The sequence below is a fragment of the Porites lutea genome, chromosome 4, assembly GCF_958299795.1.
Source record: "Porites lutea chromosome 4, jaPorLute2.1, whole genome shotgun sequence".
In the NCBI taxonomy this organism is placed as follows: Eukaryota; Metazoa; Cnidaria; class Anthozoa; order Scleractinia; family Poritidae; genus Porites; species Porites lutea.
In genome coordinates, this window is record NC_133204.1 from 45,480,856 (window position 1) to 45,496,620 (window position 15,765).

The window sequence follows — 15,765 nt, forward strand, 5'->3', positions numbered from 1 at the left end:
AATGGTATGGGTACTAGGCTCGACCCATTCCACCGTTTCGCGCAATCATATCCAACATGGCGGCAAAACGTGCGCGTTTTGCAGGCATGGATAACGGCTACAATCTGCGATGTCTGCGCTTAGTCATTTGCAAATAACATGGTAATTTGGAACTTGATTCATCATTACCCGAGGAATCACTTGCATTCTGTTTTGTGCCGCCACTTTGGAAATCGTAGTGGAACCGTTTGGAGTACTTTCTCACGACCACCACCATTTCAAATTAAAGCACGTTGTTCGGCGTTGATCTGCGTGGGATCATCTAAACCTTTCTCTGTGTGGATGAAAGATAATCCTTCTTGTTCATGTCTAGGATATCTGCAGAGGTCTTTCACCATTCCAAAGTTAAGTTTGCATTCCTCAAGAAATTTACTACAAGGAAATGTTGATGATGTAGTTCACAATAATTTGGAAGAAAGCGACAACGAAAAGGACGTTAAAAATTGTCAGGAAAGGATATTGAATATATCACTTGTCAATACCAAGGAAAATGAGAAAAACTGTGAGAGGAAAGATCAAGATCAGCAGATCCAAGTGGAGAAAAGTTCTTTAGACAGTGAAAGTTTGAACAACTCAAGTACAATTGCTGAGCGTGTATCAGTGTTAGGAAATGCAGAATATTCTGCCGAGGGAAGCTTTTCAGAAACAGAGAATTCTGGAAGTATTTCACAGCAGAAGACAGTTGCACTTACACCAGGTAGCGTTTTCCTCCAGCAGCTAACAATTCTGGGCTGTAGCCACCACCCCTCCCCCCTCCTCGTTAAGGCATTCAGTTTTCCTCTTATCTCTGAACTAGGAGAGTTTGACAAAATTGCTTTGACCACTAAAAGACTTCCATTGGAAATGGGTTTTCTCCTGAGGAAGTTAATGAAAACCTTATTTTACCACTAAAACATCTATATATTTGCTTTGCTTTGTCCTTATGTTGGACTAACTGGGACAATGTGCAAGGTTTTGTCAGGTAAACCCATGTTTCTCCTTTTCTTTACCATTTTTTTGTGATAAAACTGCAGTGGCACATTGAAAACCACCAGTGAATAGACCCTAGAGAGAGGTGGAAATTGAGCCTACCCCAGACCTTACACCATGCAATTCGCATTGACAATTTTTAGCGCAACAGAGTGTTGCAATATTGTTGCAACAGTGTTGCAAATGGATGCAACATTGTTCCAACATTGCAATGGTGTATTGCACTAAAAACCATTGTTGCCATTCGTCTGGTGTAAGATCATGTTTACAGTGTTGTGGCTTTTTATGGTTAACAGTTCTGGATCTACCAGTGAGTTAGTCACAAACTGCTATTTTCTCTCCTGTTTTTGTACTGTAAACAATCACTGTTTTGTTACTTTTTTTTCTTCTTCCTCCATAGGAAAAGTAAATAAATATTTAATTGACTTCTTTGAAGATAAGAAAGTTAGAAAAATTGCACTTGAAAATGGTGTAACTGGTAAGGACTCTTTACTAGTGCTTATGATAATTTATAAACTATGATTTTAAATCTTTCTGATGTGATTGTGAATCATGGGTACATGTACCCTGGGTAGGATACCAACCAACGTTTCATTTTTGTGGGCCTTCCTGTATTTTATTCATTGTTACACGAGTCGTTTTTTTGTCGCTTAAATGTCTAGAGGGTGTTTTATTTATAAGGACATTTAAGTGTTTCCTTAAACGTCATGGTAAATTAAGTGGATTTTCTCTTAAACAGAATAGCAATATGGACAGAGTTTTTCTTGGCATTCTCTGTTGAGAAGTGCAGTGCTTGTTTGAAAACATTGCTTACCCTAAATTATACTATTTTGAATGGTCTTTTTTCAAGGGTGGGGTTCTTTGAATAACTACATATAAAGCTAAGAGTCAATGAGGTTGCTAAAAAGCAGACAGGAATAATTATAAGAAGTGTATGGTTCTAGCTATATATATATATATCCTCTTACTTTTCTCATTTTGCTTTAACTTGTTTTAGGAAAACTATTTCACCAGATTTTTCAAGAATTCAGGAAAAAGATTCTTTCACAGATGAAAAAAGGAAACAGGGAAATGTTGAAAAAATTCAGTAAATTATATCATGACTCTGGTAAGTCTGCATAATTTGAGGGTAGATGGTAATTTCAACCAATTTTATTATTCTTGGAGTCTGACCCTGAAAGTGATCCAACAGTTCAAGTGCTATAACATGTTTTTTTTGGAAATCTCCTTCCCCATTAAAATATTCCTGCTATTAACAATAACTCCTTTACTGGATAAAAAGTTCAGTTTAGTTGCAAGCAAAAGCTAAGGACATAACATCTCCAGCAAGTACTTGGCATTTGAGCTATGGATGTCATTGTTTGGATCTCTTAGGACTGACTACAATAATCACTCTATTTTTGATTTCACGATACCCATCATCCATTTGAACATTAATTTGATTTTTAAATTCTTCAACTTAATGTCACCTTGTTTGTCATTTACAGACCAAACAGAGAATTTGTTGCCGTTATTTTTGGCATTTGCTCGTCGGGTCCATCCCATGTTAGACTGTATTGATGAGGTGAAAAAGATATCAGACTTACGTGGTCCTGCTGATCTGTGAGTCAATAAATATTGCTCCCCCCCCTTCAATAAATGTTTCTGAGTGGTTTCTCTTAGTGAAACCAATTAACTGTGGCTCATGGCCCCATTTATTCAAACAAGTTTTTATTACCGTAACTCCTAGGTGTAACATGTATAAATGAAGTACATGCACTTACTTACTTACTTACTAACATTCTGATGTCTTTTCTGTGGTTTTCAAATTGTTGTTGATTCATTAAAACAATGTTGTTTCAGGAGGAGTGCAAGCAATTCCTCCCACAACTTATTTTCTTTCCATTATAATGTTTTTTGTTTATTAAAAAAAAAGACAATGGTAGACACAAAAGTATTCTTGCTCAAAACAGAAGTGGCTGGACTAAGGGGTCACAAACTCTGTATTACAGTTATGATTTCTGAAACTCTTACTTTTGACTGTGTTAGGTTTCCAGAAGCAAGAGCAATTAAAAGGAAAATTATCTACCATGCTGGTCCCACAAACAGTGGCAAGACTCACTCTGCGCTGGAAAGATTCCATGCTTCTGATTCTGGTGTATATTGTGGACCACTGAGACTCCTAGCAACAGAGGTGTTCAGACGAACTAACGAGGCTGTGAGTTAAAAACTGTATTTACTGTTGTATCAAACATTATATAAGATAACTTGAAGAGAAAATGTATACAGATGCTATGTTTACACGACCATTTCCAAAGCAAATTTGTCATTAGATGCTAGATGCTAGAACTAGCTAAAGGCGATGTGATGTTTCAGTTCTGAGAGTAAAAAGGGAAGTTAACGTAAAGTAAAAGTCAAGCCAGCAAAGACAACTACCAATTTGAAAAAGAATAACAGTTTGAAACTCCGAGGTGAAAGTAACGCATTCAGATACCTGCAAACTAAAAACAATATGCAAATTCAAACTACTGTTCCATATTATGCTTGCATTAGGGGAGGCAAAAGAATTTCAAATGGCAGAACAGTAGGCTCAATTTATTACGAGAGAGCAGCAGAATTCGAGCCTAACCAAACAAAAAATGGCAAATTAGTGTAACATTAATTGCAGCAGCATTAAGGTTAGGATATTATCAATTTAAAATCCTCAGTGGCTTAACCATGGGTAAAGCAGGGTCAAAGTTCTCACCTCCCACCAAATATGTGGCTGGGTTCATATTTGTCTTGATGCTGACCCTCAATATGTGTGTTGGTTTGTTGTTGGGTGTGGTCCTTGCTCTGATTGGTTTTTTGCGTGTTTTCTCCAAAAGACTTGAATGATTATCATGCTTGTTTTGATTTGTTACCAACAATCCAGGGAATACCTTGTGACTTGTTAACTGGTGAGGATAGACAGTGGGCCATATCACCTGATGAACCTGCCAATCATATTGCAGCAACTGTTGAGATGTGTTCCACAAGAAGGCCTTGTATGTACTTATGCCTTGGTTCTATAAATAAAAAGATTCTTTAAATACATAAAAATATGCTGAGGTCAGTCACTTGGAGAAGACATTTAATAGGGGAAAAGAATTTGTTGGGTTATCAGTGCTCCGAGTTCAACCTTTTTTCAAAGTCGCCTTTTGGTGACCTAAAATCATAAAATGGTTGCCAGACATATATGTTGAAGTTAATTTTTTATCTCAGGTAACTTTTATTCTTTCTTTGTTTCAACTTCATTAGCATACATTATCATACCCACAAACAAAGGAAAACACAAATTATCTGAGAAAAAAAAAACTGCAATAATAGTTCATATTTTTTAAAAATTGGTTGACACAATAAAGGGCAGTTTGTGCAACATTACATGAAAGGTTTGAAATAATCAAAATGGCTACCCAACTATCACAGGTGCACACGACATCTCAGAAAACCCAAGGTGGCGAGTCAAATAATAAGGAAGACAGAGTATAAATTAATAATACTTGTATATCATGAAAATGTTTCTCCTTGAACTCTAAACACTCAGTAAGAAACACTATAGTGTAACAATTGATCATGGAACCAAGGTCGCCAAATTTGCCACTTTGACTGCAATTCTAGCTAGTTGGCAGTTTTTTCCTTCTTGCTATGGTGACCGAAATGATTGCAGCTTAGAGTTCTGGTTATAAAATCTTTCCAGTCCTTATTGTTTTTAATCATCACTGTGGAGAACAACTTGGACTTTGCTTATACCAGTAGCAGGCAGGTTACCTGTAACCTGTGAACCTATTTAAAAATGGCCGGCTAGCTTGACTTGAGTGGCTGCAGCATCCAACACCTTACTGTTGTCTTGGAGATGGTGGGTTCAAATCCCAGCACTTAAAGGTGGTATTCTGTTTCTTAATTAAAATTTGAGATGAGAAATTGTGATGTTATCTTATGTTTTTGTCATTTTGGATAGATGATTGTGCTGTCATAGATGAAATTCAGATGATGAATGATAATGAGAGAGGCTGGGCCTGGACACGAGCTCTGTTAGGTTTGTTGTGCATTTTTTTCTCCTATTTTTTGCTCTATTCCTTAATTACATTTGACTTACTGAATAAGTATTTTTTAACACCACAGTGCTTTATTTTTATCATCATTCTTCTATTGTGGAACCCTATTTGTCTTCCTTTTCCTTTGGAAATGATTTGTTTTCAATGGAATGTGACACAGAATGAAGATAAAAAAAAGTTACAAGTGCACAGCACATTTCTTACAAATCATATAGAGAAGTTCACCACTGAATATTAAATTTTACTTTTTACTTAGGTCTCCCATGCTTAGAAATTCATATTTGTGGTGATGGTTCAGCCATTGATCTGGTAAAAAGGCTGATATCTTCCTGCGGTGATGAATTAGAGGTAAATTAAAGTTCTACAACATTATTCACATTTAAGTAACATGAGCAGACCTCTTCCATATTTCCTCTTCGCCAATTTTAATAATGAATAACTTAGTTTTCAAAGTATGGTCAAAACAGTTTGTGCTTAGAATTTGTCTTAAAACAGTCTGGTCTTTAGAAATGCCATTTCATATGCCTAGCATGGGAAATGCCTGCTACAGGTAATCGGGGGACCTGGTGACACTTTGAGTTGGGGCTGATCAATCCCAGGGTTTTCTAACAAAGCTTTATGGTGGACAATTTTTTTTAGGTAGAACATTTGACTTGAGATGCACCAGTACTGCTATCCAACTTCTTTCAAGGTCCAGCTAATTATTTTTGATAATGTTGTTTAAATACAGGTTCAGCATTATGAAAGACTCTCTCCTCTGACAGTAAGGCCTCATCATAGTCTAGGTAAGATGTTATATAGCATGTGTGCTTCCTTAATACTGGTGCCAGTTTTCTCTTGAATTAACTTGGAAATCAGCCTGATTCTTGCATTTGAATTGTTGGGTTTGCTCTGTGGTTTAAATTTTTACAGCTGGTTGAAGCTAGCAATGTGCAACAAGTTTTCTCACTCATGAAATTACAATGTTTAATGTTTATACAAAATGTGGTCACAGGTTAAGTGGTCCAAAAGTCATCTCTCCCAAGGTTGTCCTTCAAGACCAGAGTTAGGTTGCCCAAAATTTTATCAGGTGTAATGCACAGAGAAATAAAGTTGAATGAATCAGTGTGGAATATATACCACTTATTAACTGAGAGTGAGGTCATTACGGGGAAATCTCAGACAGAGACCTTGGTGTGTTGACTGAGTAATAACAAGATCAATACATCAAGGCCAAGGTCGGAGATTTCCCTGTAATGACTGAATGGATCAGGTTACTTATTAAAATAAGTTATTTATTATATTGCACTCTTTGAACTGAAATGAACCTGGCGGTGTGATCGAAACCACAAGACACAGTTTCTTTGACAATGAGAATTTTGGACCTGAGCTTACGATCAATAAAAACCAATAACTGGGCAGCGGATAACTTCTAAATAACACATCAACTCAATGAGTTTTTCATTTGTGCCCACAATACAGTCATGTGGCAGTGGTCAGCGGATACCTGTCAATTGACCATAACATGGATGGTCCACTATTGACTTAAACACAGATTGAGTCTGCCTTGGACACCTACCTAGTAATGCCCAGTCATTGCAAGAAAACCTTGCCCGCTTAGCAGCCAATCAGAGCACGTGTTCTATTGTAGCTATATACTAAGCCTCCTTCTTTAAGACATGATCGGATGTAATAAGCGTGATAGATGTGTAATAGGATGTTACGATGTTGTTAAGCATGACAAAATTTGAGACAACACAACTCAGCATATCAGTTGACTTAACTATAACTTTGAAGGAGATGACTTTTGGGGAACTTGTCCTTAAACCTAAATTGCTGCACCTTCATGCTTTAATATCAGAACGCTGTCTTATTTGACTGTTGTCATTTTTTTTAAGATGGGAGGATCAGAAGAGTCAAGCCTGGAGACTGTCTGGTAGCTTTTTCTCAACGAGATTTGTATCAGCTAAGAAGAGAGATTGAAAAGAAAAGTAACCAGAAATGTGCTATCATTTATGGAGGTCTTCCCCCAGGTAATTCATAAAATTGTAAGCTGTTGTGTGTGATTTTAATAATACATGCTTGTAAAGGTTATGTTTAAATTTCTTTTGTGAGAGATTGTGTATTTTTTTACAGAAAAAGTTTTTTAACCATTTCTCAAAATAACATGGAATTTTAATGTTGCTTTAAACACATGCAAGCCCTTACCCGTTCGGCTGCTCGTCTTTAACCTCAAGCAAACTTCCTAAAACATCAAAGAATTATTTCATATGAAGAGACTGCCATATTAACGTCTTGAGGTTTGCCATTGGAGGTTTCTGCTGAAAACCTGGCTCCATTTGTTGAAGAGGTGGATAATGCTATCAACTGCACAGTGCAATTGGTTTCCCTATTACTTATCCGGTGGATAGTGATTTATCCAGTGAGTAGCGCTATCCAACGTTTAAACAACGGGGGCCTGGATGCCAAATGTCTCTAATATGATTATGTTATATGTTTATTTAAGCATATCGCACTGCTTCTGTATTTTCTGTTCTATCCGTCTATTGTTGATGCTATTTAATAAGGTAACTTTATTTAAGTTACTTTCAACTCTTTAAATGTAGAAGAGTAAATGTGAATGTCTTCTTTTGCAGCAACGAAAGTAGAGCAGGCAAATAAGTTTAATGATCCTCAAGATGATTGTTCCATACTGGTGGCCTCTGATGCTATTGGAATGGGACTCAACTTGTAAGTTCAATTTGTTGACTTTTGGATGTGATCTTTAGGAACCTTACGATCTGACGACGGCAAAGGCAGTGAGAAAGTGCAAAAAAGCAATAGGTTTAATAGACAAAACTTTGTATGTGCATCAACTTTTGTTGTACGTTTCTTTGCCGTCACTGTACGACTACGCTGTGATAGGCTAGGCTAGTCGTGAGACATTTTGCGTAGGTATTTGTCTAATTTCACGTTATATGGAGCACGCAAACAAGCGACCACGACATTTTCTTTCCCTTTCTGAACCTGGATATGGTTCTTAGGATTTCAACTCCACGAGAGTTCGCATACATTTGACAAAGTAAGTGAGCTGAAATTATGGCGATCAAGATTGAAAAAAAAAAAGCGTATCCACTTTTTAAACGCCGTTTTCACTGCCGTTGCTGACCTCGCGTCTTAAGGTCCCTTTTAAGCTTTTTCAGTAGAATTGGGTCTTAATTTGGCTTTTGAACACTAGTGTCATTTTCTGTTTGTTTTCAGCTAAATGAACTACATTACACTCTACCTCAAGATGAGTTTTTTTGACATTTTCTATTTCCCTGTACAGAAATATTAAACGGATTGTGTTTAGTACTCTGATGAAGTTTGACGGGCAAAATATGGTACAACTTACGTCCACTCAAGCAAAACAGATTGCAGGGCGAGCTGGAAGATACGGTTCTGATCATCCTAACGGCGAAGCATTAACGTAAGAACCTACTTTTCCATTGAATTCATGGGCTCGTCACTGACAAACTCAGTGGTAATGATTTTTTACTCAATATGTTGTCACTGCGTTCGACGTTAGGAGGACACATTTTCTAATCTTGGTATTCCTGTGGTACTTGGTGTCCCTGTGGTACTCAGGGGTGACCTTCTCAGCAATATTCGTCGTTTGTGGAATATAATCGTCCAGGAAGATACAGCCCTGGGGACTGTTTTTAACTTGACTGTTGTTTTGACAGATAGCCTGTGCACAGTTGCCCCCTCCCCTCAGAAAAAATCGGAGAAGGGGCCCCTTCTCCGATTTTTTCTGAGGGGAGGGGAGCGGCTGCATACAGGCTTTTGACAGATTGTGCGGATTTCATTACCAGTGTTAAAGCACTTGGTTCTTGAACTTAAAAATCAAATGGTTGACGTTGCAAGTACATGTCGCTGCAATGAGAATTTATCTCTTTTGTAGGCTGAGGAAAGAAGATGCTAATGTTCTTCACTCGCTGATAAAAGATCCACCACAAGAAGTTAGGGTAAATGTTTGTGGTTATTCACCGTTTCATCTTTTGGCAGCTACACTATATCAACTGAGAAGTTATTACAAAACGTTTCTCTTGAAATTACCGTTACGTTTTTCAGGTTTGTCCTTTGCAATCCATGTTAAATCTTCCCCATCCTCAGTCATCTTTACTCCTTTAGTTTATAGTTTTCTGTTAGCTCCTTGGGGTTGTATTTTCCCAAATTAATATTTTGAGGCTTCTTTCGAATTTAAGGTTTGTGTATTGAACCCTGCAAAATAAGGTCTCGAAGTAACGTTACAGAGGTGCTTTAACTAGCCACAAAACTAACCAGCGTGAAGTTTACACGCGTTGATTTGAAGGTACTAAAAATTGTACCCAAAACACATCTAACATCAACTGAGTAGACGTAAAAGACCTCCGATTGTATTTTTTTTTTCAGGCCGCAGGATTAGCACCAAGTATGGAACAGATTGAGATGTTATCTGAACAACTACCGGATGCAAGTCTAGTCAAACTCTATGTAAGTTAACTCAAGTTGTGAATTGAAAGATGTAAGAGAGGTTCATGAGCGGCTTGGTCTTTCAATCCGACAACCGTATTCATATTCTTTCTAATAGGCCATTTCCGTGTTCCTCCGGGCCTCTGTATCAAAACGAGGTTAACTGCTCAGCCTTTGATACGGAAGTGACGTTTCATTCTCATGAAAATAAAGCTCATTTTCACAAGAAAGGAACTCGGAAATGGCCTATTAAGGTGACTCGACCCAGTTTTTTTTGGGGGGTACCATCCTACTTTGAAGCTCTCTGGTATCCCCACCTTTACTTTTATCGTAAGTCTAACACATAGAATGGATAACATATAGATCAATCTACAATATAACATAAAATTTTTGGCGATCGGAGTAAATGTCACGTGGTTATAATGCCACGCCCCTTTGAGGTCTGAGTCGAAAATCTGCTGTTGCCGGCATTTTTTCGTGAAAATCTCTCGGCTACACATAGTGCGCATTAGTGCCTTGCGCTGAACAGAGTTTCACCAAAATCGCAAAGACCCAATTCGAGAAATTCAGCGGTTTCCAAATTTAGGTCATAATTTATGCGAAAATGATAAGCAAACTTTACACGGATTATATCTAATAAACTATGAGATTCATCTCTTTATTTTGGGCATCGTTATAACAGATGGGTCCTTACAAGTCAGCAAAACGCTTTAGGGCCTTGTAAATGCGCGCGATTTCGAGCAAAGCAAACATATAGAAATTATAGTTTTCGCTATTTGTTGACGTTTGTCAGCGTTTAAGAGTCCTTCTCACGAAAAAAGCATTTTCTTAAAAATTCGTAGTTTTTTTTCCTTCAAATTTTTTCAGGGCCACAATTGATTAACTAACTACCCGGACTCTGAATTTCATGGTCATTGAAAAACTGTGACATTATCTTCTTTAAGCCCAAACTTGAGTAAACATTGAAAATTTTTAGCGTTTTGGCTGAGTTTGTGCTTTGGGAGTTGTCTATTGTTTCTAGTCTGTCATTATACAGCATTCTTGTTCAGCACGCGTGCAATGACCGCGCTTGGCTGACTTCCGAACGCTCACCGAGATATAATAATTTTGGTACAGTGAGACAGGCCATCGCGTGATACATAGAGGTTTAAGTCAAATTTTTAATCAATTCTCGTGCTTCTTGTGCCTTTGCAAAAAAATCAAGAAGTGCTACACACTAAATCTACTTACTATTAAAAAAATATCATTTTTTCATAGGTTTAATGCAAGCCAATAATTAAACCAACTCGTGACGGGAATATCTCGGTGAGCATTCGGAAGTCAGCCAAGCGTGGTCATTGCACGCGTGCTGAACAAGAATGCTGTATAATGACAGACTAGAAACAATAGACAACTCCCAAAGCACAAACTCAGCCAAAACGCTAAAAATCTTCAATGTTTACTCAAGTTTGGGCTTATAGAAGATAATGTCACAGTTTTTCAATGACCATGAAATTCAGAGTCCGGGTAGTTAGTTAATCAATTGTGGCCCTGAAAAAATTTGAAGGAAAAAAAACTACGAATTTTTAAGAAAATGCTTTTTTCGTGAGAAGGACTCTTAAACGCTGACAAACGTCAACAAATAGCGAAAACTATAATTTCTATATGTTTGCTTTGCTCGAAATCGCGCGCATTTACAAGGCCCTAAAGCGTTTTGCTGACTTGTAAGGACCCATCTGTTATAACGATGCCCAAAATAAAGAGATGAATCTCATAGTTTATTAGATATAATCCGTGTAAAGTTTGCTTATCATTTTCGCATAAATTATGACCTAAATTTGGAAACCGCTGAATTTCTCGAATTGGGTCTTTGCGATTTTGGTGAAACTCTGTTCAGCGCAAGGCACTAATGTGCACTATGTGTAGCCGAGAGATTTTCACGAAAAAATGCCGGCAACAGCAGATTTTCGACTCAGACCTCAAAGGGGCGTGGCATTATAACCACGTGACATTTACTCCGATCGCCAAAAATTTTATGTTATATTGTAGATTGATCTATATGTTATCCATTCTATGTGTTAGACTTACGATAAAAGTAAAGGTGGGGATACCAGAGAGCTTCAAAGTAGGATGGTACCCCCCCCAAAAAAACTGGGTCGAGTCACCTTAAATCGGCCCTCTATTAAAACATGTCCATTCATTTGAATGCCTCAAATGTCTTTTGAATTGACATGCTGTTTATTTTTATATTGTAGGAAGTTTTTGAAAGCGTTGTTCAGTTGGATGGTGCCAATTATTTCATGTGTGATTTGGAATTTAAAAAGGTTGGTTTGGGCATCTACAAATAGCCCCCCAATTTTCACTTGTTAAAACTCAGTCTATAACTTAACTCCATTATCTATTTTTCATTTCTGTCGCTTTTTTTATTTTTCGTTCTTCTCTAGAAAATCGCTCTCAAACTGCGTGGAATTCCCTTGAGCATAACAGAACAATACGTATTCAGTACGGCACCAATCGGCTCCAAGACCATCGAACTTGCAGTCAAGGTACCACGTTTAAAATGCACCACAGTAGAGTATTCCTCATAGTTTTTTACTGAATGGTCCTGTTTAAGATTTGGATCAAAATATAGAACCATCTTCTACAAAATTAAGAACTTTGATTTCATCGTCACACTTTAGCATTTTATGCAAAAACTACAAAGTTGATAGCCTGTTCCACGCTCTCGATCAGTCCCCAGCCCCCACGCGGATTTCGCTCAGTTTTTCCATTTCTTGACCCGCTTTCCTCACTATCCGGCGTGGAGCCTAGAACAGGCGACGAAGTCCCCTTGTATAGAACAGGCCTTCTGTCCAAGAACTTTTCAGTTAGTTCCGTTTGAATGGTGATTCAAAAACAAAGCTAGAGCCACCTTGTACAGCACAGTGCCGAATAATACCACAGAGAAGTGTAGTCGAAGATGGACACCTCCCAAAGGGTTGGTCACTGCTAGGGATCTTCAGTCCTTTACTTTTACTGTCTATAAGGCCAAGACCTCTCTATAAGCCAAACACTTATTGCTGGCTCAAACGGTGTCCTTCTTAGCGTCTATTTAAGCCTGCGAGCAAGCTCTCCATTTGGCAGAATCGCGAGAATTCACGCGAGAGACGCACGCGAAATGAGAGCTTGCTTGCAGGCTCGTTCTATTTAAAAGGTCACACTTAAAAATTTCGTTCTGAGATTCATAGCTTAGAATCATACCATTTGGCTCTGAGGTTTTAATCAAAAATAACATTGCTGATATTTATTACTGACAGTTCGCCCATAACGTGAGCCACAACATACCCCTGACCTCCTCCATGTTAAAAAAGATAATCCAATGGCCTCCTAAGTCACCCAGGTCCCTGGAACAGCTGCAGAATTTGGAGGCACTACACGAGGGTTTGGATCTTTATCTCTGGCTCAGGTGAGTTGAGGGTGAATGAGCCAGTCGTTATTGGGGTCTTTGCTGTATGTCTGAATCCTTTTCTTTTCCTTTTGCTCTTTTACTCTTTCTTGTTTCTCATGGTGTTGTTGTTTCCTCTTTATTTAACAATTACATTGTTCAATTTCAAAAGCGTTCAAGTAGCGTTTTATTGTCCAAATAAACTTTATTGTCGTAGTTATCGTATGTCGCACATATTTGTGGATGTGGAGAACGTCTGTGAAATGCAGCAAATCGTGGAAGATATCATAGGAGACGCCGTCGAGTCGAACACGCTTGGAGTCATACAGCAACGCCGCAGACGAACACGTTTGATTGACAGGAAGCTGGAAAAGTGGTTCAAGTATCGTTAACTTGGGTACGTTAGGATTCAATTACTCAATATATGCTATGCAAATTACCCTGTGTATAGAGCCCCACCCCCACCCCTCCCCTCAGAAAAAATTGGAGGGGGGTCTGTATACAGGCTAAAACTGGCCGTTGTCGAGGTTATTTTGGCTGTTGGGGACACGTTTTAGTGGCCGTTGCTGTTGTAGAGAGGTGGCCGTTGCAGAGAGGTTTAAGCAAGAGTCAATGTATAGACTGTCTGCAGGAGCAAAAAAAGTGGCCGTTGTAGAGAGTTGGCCGCTGTGGAGAGGTGCAGCCTCCTCCCCAGGCACTTCGTTTTTCGTATGGCAGAGGCGAGCGCGAAACAAGTGACTGGTGATGAATCGCAAGGGACCATGGCAAGGGTACAGACGGCTTTGCGCGCACATTTTCATCAAAAGAGAGACGTCTGGGTACGAGTCAGGGAGAGGTGGCCGTTTAAGGTGGCCGTTAGTGGAGATTCGACTGTAGTTGATTGACGACGGCTGTCACCTTTTCCCGCCAAAATGACGCTGGTTCACGCGCGCGCACCACTTAGTATTGGGAAAATCTCGTTGTCTTACTCGTCCTCGTCTTAGAATTTTCACGGTCTCAGTAGCGACCGTAGAACGTAGCACCTGGGAAAGTACTGAAATAAACCCAACTTTAACCTTTGGTAAATCGTCCTCTTCCTATGCTTTCTTTGCAGGAAAATTCTGTCATTTGGTGAAATTTTCTTATGGCCTGTCAATGACACCTACTTAATGGCATCCTGAGACTCGAAGTGAACCTTTAACTATTCATGAAAAATGTGTACGGTTTTTGGTACTTTTTATTCAACGTTCCACCGATGCAAGTTTAACATCTGCATGAGATGGTGATGTTTGATCTTATTTTTGTAGTGACGATATATGCGGTTCAATAAAAATATATATATTGAATAATAAGATTTAAATTATCACATCAAGTGTAGTTACGTTGTCTGTGACAATATTATCACTTTTAAAGGAGACGTTCTGGTCTAATGCTTCTTTTTTTCATGTAGTACAGTCGAAGCTCTCCTTACGACCACTCTCGTTAACGACCAACTCTAGTTACGACCACCATTGTGAAACCCCGTTTTTTAAACATTGTAATGAAAAGCGCTCGTAAGTGAGCGCTCCCGTAAGCGACCGCGACCACTTTTAGGATTACTCAGCTGCTCTTTTCCTTTGTTTTTACGCTCTCGTAAGCGACCACTCAGAGTATTATTCATACAAATCAGTACTATGAAATTGCACACTGCGCTAATGGTCTTTAAAAACTTGGATGTAAAGTCTAGCCGTTTCTATGGGTGCGTTCGATTGGGAAATTCGGATTTAGATTTTGAAAATCTAAATCCGGATTTCCTAATCGAACGCACCCAATATCAGATACAAAGACACTCATTAAACATTATTCAAAAAATTACTTTTATTTTTTCGTTTTGAATTCTTAATGAGGTTTTGAATCTCTCGTTAGCGACTACCCTCTATTGTTTTATCATGCGGTCGCTCATTCTCGTAAGCGACCAGCTCCAGTTACGACCACTTTTTCGAATTTCCGAAGTGGTCGCTTACGAGAGCCTCGACTGTAGTAAAATAACAAGAGCGATAAACAAACAGCTAGGGAAATGACTTGTAGCGGGGAAATCTCAAACAATAGAGGAGTTTATAGGAGGTAGGTTAGTAGTATTGGGCATACCAAATAAACCCCTTTTTGCGTACGCAGGAATACATTAACGCAGATGAGATTATAGCCTTTTGGTACTCTTTTGGTATTGACATTCTAGACAACTAAGCAAGAGGATTATTTCATCATGGTGGAGATGCGTTAGTATCAGTGAAGAACCCTCGACGTGACCAGAATTCTTCATTTGTCTCCCTTTGTACTTTTAGGGAAAGTACTACGAACAAAGTTTCCAATTCGGATTATACGTTTAACTTTGTCCTCTTGGTCACAACAGGAGTTGAAAAAAATGCTTATGCAAAGTTTTGGAGGGAAGTTCAAGAGTATTATTGTATTTTTGAAAAGGGCATATTACATTCGCGTTTAATGGAGAAGCAAGAGTTTGTCAGTGGGGTGTGAGACTCGCACCCAGTCACTTTTTATGTGTTTTGGGGGTCAGAGAAGATTAGGGTTAGGTTGAGGCGCGAGAGTACTCATCGTCCGTTCGTTCATTAGACTACGAGTAGTCCCCATTTTTCCTCAGGGATAGTAGAGCGAGCGAAACGCGACCGCGCGTGAAAATCACCCCACGCGAGAAAGGTGAGACGAGGCGGGGAGAGAGAGAAAAACACGCCTTTCTCCTCCCCTCCTAAACCGCACAGAAACGCTTGCTACGCAGGCTAAGGGTATTGAAACTGGTCGTTTCGATACGAGCTAGCAGTGAAACTGAACAACAATTTCGATAAAATGATCGAAACGAGCTTTAAGTAAGGGGGC

The 15,765-nt window shown here is 38.8% G+C and overlaps 1 protein-coding gene across 1 annotated transcript; it reads left to right on the top strand.

Annotated features, from left to right (window-relative positions):
* The first annotated feature begins 46 nt into the window (after positions 1-46).
* Positions 47-14,201, top strand: LOC140933784 (ATP-dependent RNA helicase SUPV3L1, mitochondrial-like). The gene is made up of 19 exons (XM_073383425.1): positions 47-736; positions 1,409-1,486; positions 2,006-2,116; positions 2,496-2,610; positions 3,037-3,205; positions 3,902-4,013; positions 4,967-5,044; positions 5,320-5,411; positions 5,794-5,848; positions 6,941-7,075; positions 7,679-7,772; positions 8,350-8,490; positions 8,965-9,028; positions 9,456-9,536; positions 11,750-11,818; positions 11,939-12,040; positions 12,791-12,939; positions 13,136-13,315; positions 14,012-14,201. The coding sequence occupies exons 1-18, from the start codon at positions 139-141 to the stop codon at positions 13,308-13,310; spliced, it is 2,418 nt and encodes an 805-aa protein (XP_073239526.1). The 5' UTR covers positions 47-138; the 3' UTR covers positions 13,311-13,315; positions 14,012-14,201.
* Positions 14,202-15,765: the final 1,564 nt, after the last annotated feature.

Coding starts and splice junctions, on each gene's coding strand:
- LOC140933784 (XM_073383425.1), top strand. CDS start 139: ATGGTAATTTGGAACTTGATTCATCATTACCCGAGGAATCACTTGCAT. Junction 5,045..5,319: donor CTGGACACGAGCTCTGTTAG/GTTTGTTGTGCA, acceptor CTTTTTACTTAG/GTCTCCCATGCTTAGAAATT. Junction 7,076..7,678: donor TTATGGAGGTCTTCCCCCAG/GTAATTCATAAA, acceptor CTTCTTTTGCAG/CAACGAAAGTAGAGCAGGCA.